The following is a 15,082-nucleotide window of genomic DNA, read 5'->3' on the forward strand; positions in this document are numbered from 1 at the left end:
TGCTCCAGGAGAACTCTAAGCTGAAGGAGGTTGGAAGTGGCTACACTGTTCCTACGAGGACTAGGAGACAGGTCCTGGAGTCAGATCTGGGGTTGAATCCTTGCTCTGCTCATTAGCTGTGTGACCTCAGGCAAGTGGCTTAATTTCTCTGAGCGTCAGCTGTCTCTTCTACAAAACATGGTTAATAGTCATACCTATATCACAGACCTGCTAGGAGGACTGAAGATCTATCTAGCAAACAGCAAAGGCTTGATGAGCTTTAGCCATTGTTTTATTGTTTGGGCACTTTTGCTGGATAGAGTAGTTATGTGTTAAGTTGATTTGCCCCTGTCTAAATTCTGAATAACAGAGCCCTCTTCAACCGTGACACCCCTACAGGTGGTTCAACCACTCACCCCAGGGTGTCCCTCCAGAGAGAACAAAAAACACTGAGAAGACAGAGGGTGTGGCCAGGGAGCCCAAAGCCGACCCTAGTGAACACCTTGACCATGAACTCCACATTTGTTAAATGACAGCATTTGGTGCTCACATCGTTGCTCTGTGGCAAGGAGGACAAGGGGGATCCACTCCGTTTTACACACTTAGAAGTGGAGATCCAGAGAGGATGGGTGACTGGCTTAAGGTCACACAGCAAATGACAGCAAAGCTGGGTCCGGCACATAATTATGACCCCCACCTGTAGTCCACGTGTTTGCTCTCATTTCATTTTCACAGCGGTCCCAGGGGGTAAGGAGTATTGGTCCCATTTTACAGATGGGATAACTGAGACATTAAGAAAGTGAAGTAAATATCTGAAATAGGTCTAGCAATACACAGAATTGGAAGCCATGCTGCCTGGTTCTTTCCACACACCGTGAGGACATACATTCCTGGTTTGATTGTTCTTGCAACCCTGAGGAGGGAGGCTGGGTCCACAATGAATGAGGCTTCAAGAAGCGGAAAGTAAGCACTTTCGATAGGGCAGCATGACTGAGGCAAAGAGGATACAGCACCCTCCCCCCATCAGCCCAATGGCTGATGATTTAGATTTAGGCTGGAGTCACCTGAGGGGGAGGAGGGACACCTTGTGTCTTGCTTTCCAACAACAGACAAATAAGTTCAGAGAAAGTAGGAGGGTTCGCTTTGGTCACCTCTAGGTATCCCAGACAACTGGGGTCAGACACATATTCAGCCTCTGGTCAACTCAAAACACCAAGTGGAAACTTCATACCACAGACAGAAATTACCCGCAAAGGGACCCAAGATCTCATGTTGATTTATTTTTGAGAAAAAGACATAGTGTGAGAAGGGGAGGGGCAGAGGGAGACAAAGACACAGAATCCGAAGCAGGCTCCAGGCTCTGAGCTGTCAGCACAGAGCCCGACGCGGGGCTCGAACTCACAAACCGCGAGATCATGACCTGAGCCAAAGTCGGACGCCTAACCGACTGAGCCACCCAGGCGCCCCAAAGGGACCCTAGATCTAAATGTAAGAGCTGTTAAGTATAAAAACTCTTAGAAGAAAACCTAGGCATAAATCTTTGTGATCCTAGATTAAGCAATGATTTCTTGAACATGAAGCAAGACACAAATGGCAAAGGAAAAGATAGACTGGACTTCCTCAATATTAAAAAACCTTTCATGCTCCAAAGGACACCATGAAGAAAGTGAAAAGACAACCCACAGGGAGGAGAAAAATCTTGCAAATCATGTCTCTCATAAGGGACTTGCACTTAGCATATAAAGAACTCTTTTTTTTTTTAACGTTTATTTCTTTTTGAGACAGAGACAGAGCATGAACGGGGGAGAGTGAGAGAGAGAGGGAGACACACAATCTGAAGCAGGCTCCAGGCTCTGAGATGTCAGCACAGAGCCTGATTCGGGGCTCAAACTCACGGACCGCGAGATCATGACCTGAGCCGACGTCGGCTGCTTAACCGACTGAGCCAGCCAGGTGCCCCAGAATATAAAGAACTCTTACAACTCAATAATAAAAAAGCAAATAACCCACCTTAAAAATGGCCAAAGGATCTGAAAAGACATTTTTCCAAAGAAGATATACCAAGGGCCAAGAAGCACATGAAAAGATGCTAATCATCATCAGCCATTAGGGAATTGCAAATCAAAACCATGAAAAGAGAATATTGTATCCACTAGAATGGCTATAGTAAAAAAGACGAGCAATCATTAGTGTTGGTGAGGATATGGAGAAACTGGAACTCCATACACCGCTGGTGGGAATGTAAAATGGGGCAACCACAGTGCACCTGGGTGGCTCAGTCCGCTAAGCATCTGAATTCCGCTCAGGTCATGGTCTCACAGTTCATGAGTTCAAGCCCCGCGTCGGGCTCTGTGCTGACAGCTCGGAGCCTAGAGTCTGCTTCAGCTTCTGTGTCTCCCTCTCTCTCTGCCCCTTCCCCACTTGCTCTCCATCTCTCTCTCTCTCTCTCTCTCTCTCTCTCTCTCTCTCTCTCTCTCAAAAATAAATAGATATTAAAAAAAAAAAAAGGTGCAGCCACTGTGGAAAACAGTCTGGCATTTTCTCAAAGTGTTAACCATAGTTACTATATGACCTAGCAATTCCATTCCTCGATAAATACCTAAGAGGAAGAAAAGGATATGTCCACACAAACACTTGTACCTAAGTATTCACAGGAGTATCCATAATAGCCAAAGAGTGGAAACAAATGCCTATCAACTGATGTACACATAAATACAATGTGGTAGATCCATACCGTGGAGTCTTACTCAGCAATGGGAAGACACCAAGTCCTAACACCTGCTACTGAAACACCAGACTCGGAATAGAAGAGAGGCAAGATTTTATTCACGGCCGGGCCAAACCTGATCTCCTGATCTTAAGGAGAAAAGTGCAGAGAATGGCCCCGCACAAAGGTAGCAGTGAGCCTACATGGATTTTAGCAAGTCAGAGTACGTCATTATTTAGTTAATCAATTACAATTTACAGCATTTCACGGTAGCCAATTATATTGTGACACACAGACCGTTAGTTTTGGCGGGAACCTATCATATTTAAAGTTCTTTGTTCTAAGAGGGTTTAAAATGACCAATCATAGACACTTAAGATACCGTGGGGCAGTCAGTTCGTGACTTTTTACATGTTGGTCTTGCCTAGGCCAGATCTTGGTAGAAGGGGTGGGGAGCGTTTTGCAACCTAAATTACCTACTTAGCAAGCAGGCGAAGTTACAGAAGCGAGATAGGGTGGTTAGTAATTTCCGATAACCCTAATAGGGAACTGCATAAGCTTTTATCTCAATTATTCATGGAAGGTGAGTTTAAGCCGAACTTATATACAGTAAGCTTTCTGATATCTTATAAGTCGACCTATTACATTCCCCACTCCTGTTCGTCAGTTATTCAAACCTTTGAATAACCTTATTCTGGCATTTGGGCTAGTGGGACATATGGGCTATGTAATACCATAAGCTTTATAGATCCTATTTTTTGATTTATGAACTGGAGTAGTAGTTTTATCAAACAGGGTCCTATAGTTATAGCTAGAAAGAGAAAGATAGGGGGTCCCACAAGGGCACTTAGGAGAGTTGTTAGCCAAGGGGACCAGGAAAATATAGATAGACTCATACCAATTTTGATTAATTTGTCTTTGTTTTTCTCTTTCCTCTAGTCGTTGTCTGACCTGACTCAAGCTCTGCTTGAGGATTCCTGAATTATTGACATAAAAACAGCACTGTTGTCCAAGGGCCATAAAAGCCCTCCTTGATATAAAAATAACAGGTCTAAGCCCCTCCGATTCTGAAGTACCATCCCAGCTAAAGAGTTTACAGATTCAGATGGTTTATCGATATTCCTTTCTAATTCTGATATATCCTGATCAGTGTGTTTGCTTAGTAATTTGAAGTTCTGATCCCCTGTGATGAAAGTGGCAGTACTTACGCCAAAGGATCCTGTAACCCTCAGTCCTACAAAGAGGGGCACTAGGATAATAGAAATGGGTTCCCTCGTAAATCGAGACTGGGGAATGAAACCTAGGTGTTCTCTTCCTCCTTCACCTGAAAAGTAGAAGACCTGGGGTAGGAGGTGGACTAGAATGCAGAAATCAGACCTCTTGATTATAAGATGGAGGTTTAAACAAGGGGTTAAACCCAAGGAGCAAGCGAACCAAGTCCCAGAGGGCGGTACAAGGAAGTAAAGGGTACCCCCCACATGAGTATTATTTGGCAAGTAGATGGTGCTGTTACAATAAGTCAAATACCTGGACTGTTTCATCTGGTAATTTCCAGCATAGAAACAAGTCCCCGTTCCTTCTAGATCTCCTAAGGTGAGACTTGGGTTCTGCCCCCGGGTACAATGACCCTCTATCTGGCCATGGCTCAAATTCCTGACTTGGTCTTCTCTCATTCCCAAAGGGACCGGAGCACCTATTCCTATGTAGTAGGGGACCTAGGATCCAAACACAGCCAACAATCCCAAGTGATGTTAGGGTTGGTGGCATTTAAAAACTTAAAGGTATAGTACAAGACTTTAAAGGTATCGGTCTCTCTTACTTCAGGTTTGTTCCTAGCGGGGGGAGGAGTCAACACAAGGGCAGCAGTGGTGGGCGAATGGGCCGTAAACTTAGCTGATGACTGGGCTAGAGGCCTGGGGGGCAGTTTTTCAGGGTCAGGGAGAGGGTTAATTACAGGATTGGGCCCAATGGGCGCTCTAGGGGTGATTCTAACTTTAAACTTCTGAATGGTGAACTCAGTGCCGGGATCAAGACCAGAAACGTATCATCTCAATCCCCATGTTTTCCCTGTATTCCATCAGGGATCTAAACCATTTTTGATGATGATAGTGACTAGGTGTTGACTCTCGGTCATAGACACTGCTCTTATAGACCGTATAAACTGATCCTTTTCAGTAACCCAGTCAGCTATGGTTCCACAACCCCATGAGGCACAGTGAAACTGGCCTCGTCCTTGACAGCCGGGGGGCCCATCAGAGGGACAAGCATAAAGCTGTACTCCTTTGAAACTTGGGCAGTCCGGGGTTCTCTGGTAAGGCAAAACTCCGGTAGCACCTTGATATCATGGTTGTTGTTTCCACTCAATGGGGAACAGAAGACACAGACTAAAGGTCAAGGCAGGGGAAGCGTAAGAGGTAGAATTTGCTAAAATCTGTCCCGTAGTGGTTTTGCTAACTATCCAACGGTACTGGACAGGGGCGTGGCCAGAACATGTTTCTCCGACCAAGGAAATTATTAAGAACAAAATTACCCAGCGGATTCTTTTACCAGCCGGACTTTCAAAGGATTTTCGGTCCGTTTGACAGTCCACTGTAGAGGAATGTGGTCGGGGTGTGCCGCTTTAATTTGAGAGCGATGGATCCAGTGGCTCCGGCCGGCAACTTTCACAGCGGATGGGGTGGACAGGATGATCGGATAGGGCCCAACCCAGCGTGCCTCTCAGTTTGGGAGGTGTGACGTTGCATCCAGATCCAATCTCCAGGTCCGAGTCCTTGGTCTGATGGTTCGACTGCAGAGGGCGGTTCCTTCCGGCTTTCTTTTACTAGGTTACGGATGGCTGGAAATGTACTTTGTAGAGCCTGCAAGGACTTAAGGAGATGTTGGTTTGAGATTTCCGCCCATTGTTCATCTCCCAGTTTTGGAAGCAAGAGAGGTGGTCTTCCAAATAGGATTTCAAAGGGGGGAATGCCTCTTACGTAAGGTATACAGCATACTCTGAGGAGGGCAAAAGGAAGGAGGCCTACCCAGTTTTCGCCAGTTTCTGGAATTAATTTAGTCAAGGTTTCTTTTAGAGTTCTATTCATCCTTTCTACCTGCCCTGGACTTTGGGGGCGGTAGGCACAATGTAATTTCCAATTTATTTGTCAGCTTTTGGCCAACATTTTAGATATCTGGGCTATGAAAGCCAGGCCATTATCTGACCCCAAACCAACAGGGATGCCAAATCGGGGAACCAATTCATTGAAGTAATTTCTTAGCCACTATCTGAGCGGACTCTGTTCTAGTGGAGAAAGCCTCTAACCATCCAGAGAAGGTGTCCACTAGTACGAGGAGATAATGATAGCCACAGGGTCCATGTTTCATCTCAGTGAAGTCAAGTTCCCATATTTCTCTGGGTATCTGTCTGCGTAGTCGCTGTCCTGAAAAATTAAACTTGGGAGATGGGTTAGTCTGAGCACAGGCTTTGCATCCGTCTCCTAGGCTTTTTATGATCTTATTAAGGTTTGGAATAAAATAGTCTCTTTGGGCTAGTGCAGACAACTTGGTTGCCCCTAGATGCGTGGAGCTGTGGACTTGCGGGAGCCAGGTCCGTCCTATAGCTTCTGGTATGAAGATGCGTCCATCCTCGAGGTGATACCAATGCTGGTCATCTCTTTCTGCCCTCAAGGTTTTTATCAGGCGTAGCTCCTCTTTGGTCTAAAACAGTTCCGTGGGGAGAAAGCGTGGAGGCAGCACAGGCAAAATTTTAATCGGGAGAACATCTCTTTCTGCTGTGGCCTTTGCTGTTGCGTCAGCAAAGGCGTTTCCTTTCGCTCGGGGCGAGTCTGCCTCTTGGTGGCTCTTGCCGTGTATAATGGCCACCTTTTTAGGAAGCCATAAGGCTTCCTTCCAGTAGGGCCAGGATTTCTTTTTTAATTTCCTTCCCTCCTGATGTTAACGGTCCTCTTTCCTTATATAGAGCTCCATGAACATGGGCGGTGGCGAACGCATACCTGCTATCCGTGAAAATGTTCACCGTTTTTCCCTTTGCCCATCTGAGGGCCTGGGCTAGAGCCATCAGCTCTGCTCTTTGGGCAGAAGTGTCGTGCTTAAGGGCTTGGGCCCAGATAACCTGGTCCTGAGTCACTACAGCTGCACCTGCGTATCTGATCCCATCTTTGACAAAACTGCTGCCATCAGAGAACAGCTCGAAATCCACTTTTGACAGAGGTTGATCTCTTAAGTCCCCCCCTCAGTCCCGTAAGAGTACTCACAGTTTCCAAGCAATCGTGGCGTGGGGCCTCTGAGTCGTCATCAGGCAGCAACGTGGCTGGATTTAAAGCCTCTGCCTTCAGGAAAGTGATGCATGGGGGGTCTAGTAGCAATATTTGATCCTGGATGATTCGTGCGTTGATCCATCGGTCTGGTGGGGAGTGCAGCAGGGATGCTACTGCGTGAGGTCCTATGATCTGAAGGTCTTGCCCAAGCGTTAGTTTGGAAGCTTCTTTAACCAGTGGCGGCGACAGCTCTGAGGCAAGTGGGCCACCCGGTGGCAACAGAGTCCAGCCGCTTGGACAAGTAGGCTACAGGTCGTTTCCAGGGGCCCAAAGTTTGAGTAAGGACCCCTTTAGCAATTCCCCGGATCTCATGCACAAATAGTTGGAAGGGTTTGGTAATACCAGGTAAAGCTAGGGCTGGGGCTTGGGTGAGGGCGCTCTTGATCTGCTCAAAAGCCCTGTCTTCTTGTCCTCCCCAGACCATCTCAGTTCCTTCACCCCCAGTGGCGGAGTACAGGGGTTTTGCCATTTCAGCGAAACCCAGTATCCAGAGGCGGCAATACCCAGCAGCTCCTAGGAACTCCCTGATCTGCCTTTTAGTTTTGGGTTTAGGAATGCTGAGGGTAGCTTGGATTCTTTCTGGCCCCAGCGATCGCTTGCCTGCACGCCGTTGGTAGCCCAAGTATGTGACAGAGTCCAAGCAAATTTGCGCCTTCTTTGTGGAAACTTTATATCCCAGAACATCTAATTCCCTTAGCAGGTCCTCTGTAGCCTTTGTGCAGTTCTCTAAGGAGTCAGCGGCTAGGAGCAGGTCATCTACATATTGCAACAGCGCAATATCTGGGTGGCTCTCCCGGTAGGGGACCAAATCCCTTCGGAGAGCCTCATCAAAAAGAGTGGGGGGAGTTTTTAAACCCTTGGGGCAGTCGAGTCCAGGTTAACTGTCCATTGTAAGTTCCATCTGGGTCTGTCCATTCAAAGGCAAAAATAGGCTGACTGACCTTTGCAATCGGCAAAGCAAAGAATGCATCCTTTCAGTCCAGGACGGAGTAAAGGCAGTAATTTGGTGAGAGTTCACTCAGGAGAGTGTAGGGGTTGGGGACTGTAGGATGAATTGTCTCCACCCTTTTGTTAACTTCTCTGAGGTCTTGTACCGGCCTATATTCTGAAGTCCCAGGTTTTGGGACAGGAAGCAAGGGAGTATGGCATGGCGGAATGGCATGGCATTAGGATCCCAGCTTCTCGCAAGCGGTTGATGTGTTTGGCAATTCCCTCCCTCGCTTGCTGGCTGATGGGATATTGCCTCACCCGGACTGGGGTGGCTGTGGCAGCTAGCTGGATCACTAGCAGCGCCTGTTGAATGGCTAGTCCAGGGGGGTTGGTTTCAGCCCAAACTGTAGGAATTGTCTCTTTCCACTTTTCTATTAATGGAGACGCTTTCCGTTCTGGTTTTTCTAAGAGTAGATATTCCTCTGATATAGGGCAGGTAACTTGAATGGCAGGTGGTGGTAGGTTCAAGTCTATAGAATTTCCGGTAAAGGAAATTTGGGCTTTAAGCTTGTGCAACAGATCTCTCCCCAGAAGGGAATATGGGCAATCAGGTATGAGCACAAAGGAATGAGTAATAGTCCCTTCAGCTAGGTCAGTGATTCGGGCACGAGTCTGCAGGTAGCCTTGCGTTTGTCCTGTGGCTCCCGGAAGGTATACCTTTTCTTTAATCACAGGCCCTAAGGGTTCTTTAAGACCCAGTGTCAACCAGGAATCTGGTTTCTTTCCCTTCTATGTTGAAGGTAACCCCAGGCTCCTGGGGATTCAGGGAAAGAGGGGAGCTGTGGTGGTGTCATTGTTGCTGAGCGACCAGGATGGGAGGCTTTTTGTTGGGGCATTTATCTTTCCAATGTCCTTCTTTCTTACAATAAGCACATTGATTTTTTTTTCCAATGTTGCTCAGGGTCTTTTCTGGCCTCGGGGTTGAGGCCTTCCCTGTCCTTTGCTGTTGCCCGGGGGTTTTCCCCAGGCGCTACGAGGACTTTCCCTATTTCCTTCCCTTGCGTAACGGCAGAGCTGTCCCTGCTCTGAAAAACTTGCTGGGCTATTTCTACCAACTCTGAAATTAGCTTTCCTTCGAATCCTTCTAATTTTTGGAGCTTTTTATGGAGGTCTGGGGCCGACTGAGAAACGAAAGCCATATTAATGGTTTTTTGGTTCTCTATTGCCTCGGGGTCAATAGGAGAGTATAAGCGGTAAGCCTGGTAAAGCCTTCCTAGGACATTCATTCAGTCCCTGGACCGTGTCATGAATTTTTGTCAGATCGGTGGGCTTTCGTGCCGCTGCACGAAGCCCCTGTAACAGAATCTGGCGATACTGGAGTAGACGCTCCCTACCGTTATCCGCATTAGGGTCCCACTGGGGCGGCGCGGAATGGAAAACGTGCTCAATTCTGTGAAGGTCTGTGGTAGGCATTCCATCTGGGCTGAGGACTGCTCTCGTGGCTTCCCAGGGCACTCGGGCCCTTTCCTTGAAGTCAGTTAAGACCTGCAAGAGTTGGTGACAATCTTCCCAAGTAGGTAAGTGGGTGGTGGAAATAGAGCTCAATAAGTCAATTAGGCCCTGGGGGTTTTCAGAGAAAGGCGGGTTCTGAGTTTTCCAGTTGTAGAGGTCCGTGGTGGAGAAAGGAGTGTAGACAACCATCGGGCGTGTTGGCCACCTGTCTGGACCGGGAGCCAGAGCCGTTTGCCTAAGAGGAAGGATGGGAACTGGGACATCAGAGGACTGGTGTTCTCCTCTATAGAGGGCTCCTGATCTGGTATGTGGGGGACTAGTCAAAGGGTCTCCTGCGGCTTTGGGTTCCTGGGGAGCTAGTGGAGTCTGGGGAGAAGGAGGTGGTCTCTGAGGATCGGATAACAAGTCCCTTCCTTCAGGTTATCTCCTGAACCACTGGGTAAAGCCTCTTTGAAGGCTGAGTGATGGGAAGCAAGGGTTTGGAGTTTGGAGAAGAGGAAGGGGAGTGGGAAAGGGAGATGCCAGATGACAGCTTTTGGCCCTGTTTCTGGCACTCTCTCAGCCAGGAAGGTGGGTCTTCTAGGTCGACCCAAGTCACAACATATGGCTCCTGGTCGGGATGAACATCATGACAAATCCTGCGGACAGCATAAGCGAGGTTAAGATTATAGGAGCCCTCTGCAGGGGGCCAGTCAACCCCAGAGAATGTTGGCCAGTCCAGTTGGCAATATGCCCGCAGCCAGGATGGCTTTAGGTTAAAGCCATAGTTCTTTCCTCTTTTTCTGAAACCAGATAAGTTATTTAGGATCCATTTAAGGGGGGGGGGGGGGCAGGCAAGGCTTGGACGAAGACTGATCCACGGCGGAGGTTAAACAGTGGGTCACACCAGAGATAATGATAGGTTAACAGGAAACGTTTAACAGGGCACACAGAGCACTGAACGTAGAACAAATGGTTGGGGTGATCAAGCCCGACCCAGAGGGTCCGAAGACCCAGAGGGTCCGGAGACCCAAATGGTGCTGGGGACGTCTCCACCAGATACCAGCTAGGGGAAAGTTAAGCCGCGTCCAGCCTTCCCTCCTAGAATCAGATCTGTCCAGTAACAGAAAACAGAGAACAGAAAATAGAAAATAGGTGCCGCCTCGCGTACCTTGCTTAAGCCAGGTCTGAGAACGGAAGGCCGGGGCCGAGGAACGTCTCTCGGGAGCTCTCCCCTAGCTGTTCCGCTTCAGCCTCCGAATTTCGGGCGGTCATAGAATCTCGGTGGGACCTCCAAATGAAACACCAGACGCCGAATAGAAGCGAGGCAAGATTTTATTCACGGCCGGGCCAAACCTGATCTCCTGATCTTAAGGAGAAAAGTGCAGAGAATGGCCCCGCACAAAGGTAGCAGTGAGCTTACATGGATTTTAGCAAGTCAGAGTACGTCATTATTTAGTTAACCAATTACAATTTACAGCATTTCATGGTAGCCAATTACATTGTGACACACGGACTGTTAGTTTTGGCGGGAACCTATCAATTTAAAGTTCTTTGTTCTAAGAGGGTTTAAAATCACCAATCATAGTTAGACACCTAAGATACCGTGGGGCAGTGAGTTCATGACTTTCTACATGTTGGTCTTGCCTAGGCCAGATCTTGGTAGAAGGGGTGGGGAGCGTTTTGCAACCTAAGTTATCTACTTAGCAAGCAGGCGAAGTTACGGAAGCGAGATAGGGTGGTTAGTAATTTCCGATAACCCTAATAGGGAACTGCATAAGCTTTTATCTCAATTATTCATGAAAGGTGAGTTTAAGCCCAACTTATATACAGTAAGCTTTCTGCTATCTTATAAGTCGACCTATTACACTACAACCCTGAAAACATCATGCTAAGTGAAAAAAGCCTATAACGAAAGCCCACATATTAGAAGACACCATTTATTTAAAATATACAGAACAGCTCCTATCAGTGATGTGGTACCATTAGGCTATTACAAAGTATTGGACAGGAGAGGGCTCCCCCAAGCAGCCTGTCATTGTGAAGGCCAAATTCTTCAACAGAAGAGCTGAAGAGAAGATCAAGGGGTAGGAATGGCTGTGTCCTGGCAGCTTGAAGCCCCATGGAGGGAGGTCTACTAAAAGGTAACAAGTGCTTTTCAAAAAAAAAAAAATCTATTTTTGTCCCACATAAACCTAGGATTCTGCTAATGGGTACAGGGTTACTTTTTGGGGTAAAGGAAATGTTCTAAAATTGATTATGTTGACGGTTGCACAACTTATTGAATTGTATACTTTAAATGGGTGAATCATAAGGTATGTGACTTATATTTTAATAAAGCTCTCACAAGTATTTTTAAAAAGCACAGGTAGAGTGGTGGGCAACAAAAGGGAAGCAGGAGTCTGGGGGTGATGGAAATATTCTAAATACCGATTATGGTGGTGATGGTTCCCGGGGTACACATTTGTCAAGCCTGATCAAAATGTGTGACGTAGGGGCGCCTGGGAGGTTCAGTCGGTTGAGCAGCCGACTTCGGCTCAGGTCATGATCTCGAGTTCATGGGTTCAAGTTCCACATCGGGCTCTGTGCTGACAGCTCACAGCCCGGAGCCTGCTTCAGATTCTGTGTCTCCCTCTCTCTCTGCCCCTCCCCTGCTCTTGCTCTGTCTCTCTCTCTCAAAAGATAAAATAAAACGTTAGAAAAAAAATTTTTTTTAGAAAAAAATTGTTTTAATGTGATGTAAATTAATTTTCAATAAAGTTGATTTAAAAAACAAACAAACAGGTGGAGAAGGCCGGAAGGAGCAGTGCAGGAATCAAGACCATTACATGACAAAGGGCAGGTCCTCTCCAGTTGCCAGGGAAAACAATTCAGAGGGGACCTGGACTCCTCCCCTCCCCTCAGGAGCATTAGAATTCCTACTTCCTCATTAGACACCACAAGGGAAGCCAAAGGAATTGAAATGGAAAGCAGGGTCCCTCCACAGTGCCTGGCCTGGAGGAAATGAGGCTTCTAGACTTTGTGCAGATGGTGATTTGAAGACCCTGGGCTCAAAGTCTTGGAAAAGGAGGGGCACCGGCCTGTTAACATTCAAGTGCACTTTGTAGGCTCTCCTTTGTCTTACTTAGCCTTATAGGAGTCCTGGTAAAACATGCCTCACCAGCTGGGTGCCTGTTCTCCCTCTAGGGGTCTCCATCTTGATCTAGACCTGAAGCTGCCAAAGGGTCTGAATGCCCAGCACGATACCTGGCATTCAGCGAAGCCTAGATTAGATACACGAGGTAGAGGGGACAAAACCCACCCACTCTCTAGAAGAAGTTTGAATTGGTCAAGAAGTGGGGCTGTCCCAACGCCTGCGCAGTGCTTGTCTTAGGCAGCCCCGCGTCCCGACCGCTCAGCCTCGCGTTCTTTTCCAGCTTCCACCTTCCCCTTCTGCTGCCCTGCCCCAGCCCGACGTGCCCTTCCTCGGGCGTACCTGAGCACAGGATGGAGTAGAAGCCCTCCTTCTGGAGCATGATCAGCAGGGAGCCCCAACCGAGGAGCACGGCAGAGAAGAAGAGGTTCTCCAGCATCGCGGTGCACGCCATCCACCAGCGCCTCCGGTACGCCTGCTGCAGCGTGGGGGCCATGCTGGCCGCGAGCCTGCACAGGAACACCGCGCTGAGCAAACGGACCCCCGGCGGCCCCGGGGAAGGGTCTCGCATCCCGGTGGCTCCTGAGACCCCTCGAGCCTGCCCGCGAAGGTCCCAGGGCCCTGGGCTTCCCGGCGGGTGCCGCCGACCTGGCTCTGGGCGCACTGGCAGTGCCAGGGGCTCACGCGGCGCTGCGCTCCCGCCGGGCCACTATCGGAAACAAGGAAGGTCCTGTCTGAGCGCAACAGATTCCTGGCGCGCTGCCGGGCTCTTCCAGCCAGGCCAGAACGCGCAGAGCCCGGCTCCCCGGGCCCAAACCCGCACTTCCCCCAAGTCCCCAAAGGTCAGCAAGGGGCAGGGCGCGCTCTGAAGCCACCGCTGGCCAGCATCCGGCCGCCCGCGCCAGGAAGGACCCCCAGAAGCAAGCAGGAGGAGGAAGGGGAAGTCTGGGACTAGCCTGAGACACCCCCCCCCCCCATTCCTGCTGCCCCAGTAAGACCACTCCTCTCCTCTAGGGCCCGGCCCCCGCTGGCCCTCCGCCCTCCGCCTCTCCGCACCAGGCGCCCGGTGTCCCCGCCGTCCCTCGATCCAGGCAGACAGCTGCCACGTGGAAGGAGACCCGGGGCGGGCCCTCCGGCGGCCCCGGCGCCCCTCACTCACTCGGCAGGACGCGGGCCACCACGCGGCGCGCATCCGAGCCAGCCCGCGCTCTCGGGTCGGGGAAGGGTGCTCGCGTTCCGGCAGGAAGTCCCGCGGCCGCTGACTTTATAAGGGCCGAGCTCCCCGCGGGCGGGCGGCGGGCGGGTGTGTTTACCAGAGGGAGGGAAGGAGCCCGAGCTCCCCCCGCCGCGGCCACGGCCGCCGCCACCACCGTGGGAGGAGACGGGACACGGGCGGCGCGGGGGTGGGGAGCGGCAGGGGGGAGACGGATGCCGCGGAGAGGAGAGGGACGGGGAAGGGCAAAGGGGGGAAGGGCGCGAGGGAGGGGCGGAAGGCACCAGCCGCGGCTCCCGGGGCCTCAGTACCCTCATCTGTGAAATGGGGCTCTGGGTTCCGGCGCGCCCGCAGGTCGGTTCAAACTCCGACAAGAGTGTTGCTCCAAACTGAGGAAGTGCAGCCGAGGGGGCCGAGAGGAAGAGGAGTACCCGAGGGGCCGGAGGAAAGGGAGGGAGGGACGCGCTTGGAGGGACGCGACAGCGAGCCGCGGGACCCCACGGGCTCGGGGGAGGGAGCGGGTTTTTTCTTGGGGCGCCTGGGAGTGTCGGTGGGAGACGGCCCGTGGGGCTCTCCGCGGACCCGCAGCCGGGGACCCCCTAACCACACCCGCCGCTCACCTCTGGTGGGGGGAAGCGCGCCTCCCGCGGCCGCTGACGCCTCCGGGAGCGCAGCGCCTTCGCGGCGCGTCCACGCTCTGCGGCCGTGGTCGCGCGGGCCCAGCTGCGAACCGCACGGGCTATCGGACTTCTCTGCGCACCGGGGCCGGGCCGCCTCGGGGACTCAGCGCCGCAGTCTGGTGTTCTTGTCTCCTCTGCCCCCTCGGAAGAAGTCGGGGAGCGGGGAACCCGCCGGGCACCCCCGATCCGCGAGACGGGGCATAGGCGGAGCGGATCCACGGAGTTAATACTTGTATTTACACCCGTCCCGGGCTGCGCCCCGAGGTGGGGGCGGGGGCTCCCTTCCCTTCCCCTCCCCCTAGGTCTAGTTTCACGCGCACGTGACTCGCCCTCTGGTCCCCAGATACTCCCCCGCAGCACACGCCCCAGCACAAAGAATTCCCACCCCCGCCCCCGCCCTCTCCCTCGGGCCCCCCAGACGAATTGGGCAGCGCCCTCTGTATCCTTGGTCAAAACAGAGAACGACTCAGCTGGAGCCGACTGGCCCCGATGCAGGGCCGGCTTGGGTGGGGTTTTGAACTGTGCAGTTGGGAGTAGTGTTTTCTGAGAAGCAGAATGACATGGGTTTCCTTAGAGTTAGTCAGCTGGAGGTCTGCATCTGGACTTTGAAAGTGACTGGCCTGGCTTAACTTG

At 50.8% G+C, this 15,082-nt stretch overlaps 1 protein-coding gene across 11 annotated transcripts in view; it reads right to left on the reverse strand.

Annotated features, from left to right (window-relative positions):
- The window catches only part of SLC43A1 (solute carrier family 43 member 1), a 32,870-nt gene extending 18,117 nt beyond the window's left edge, over positions 1-14,753 (reverse strand). Inside the window, exons 1-3 of one of the 11 annotated variants that reach the window (XM_006937329.4) lie at positions 12,899-13,036; positions 10,595-10,787; positions 5,217-5,553 (exon numbers count right to left, since the gene is read on the reverse strand). Coding sequence is in view for 3 of the 11 variants with exons in the window: in XM_023239851.2 (XP_023095619.1) it covers positions 12,899-13,052 (154 nt within the window). In the remaining 8 variants the exon portion in view is untranslated. Of the gene's footprint in view, positions 1-5,216; positions 10,567-10,594; positions 10,793-11,853; positions 12,030-12,898; positions 13,066-13,612; positions 13,916-14,389 lie in introns of those variants that run through there. The other 10 variants (XM_006937330.4, XM_006937332.4, XM_045039314.1 and 7 more) reach the window with 10 other exon arrangements.
- Positions 14,754-15,082: the final 329 nt, after the last annotated feature.

The sequence above is a fragment of the Felis catus genome, chromosome D1, assembly GCF_018350175.1.
Source record: "Felis catus isolate Fca126 chromosome D1, F.catus_Fca126_mat1.0, whole genome shotgun sequence".
Lineage (NCBI taxonomy): Eukaryota > Metazoa > Chordata > Mammalia > Carnivora > Felidae > Felis > Felis catus.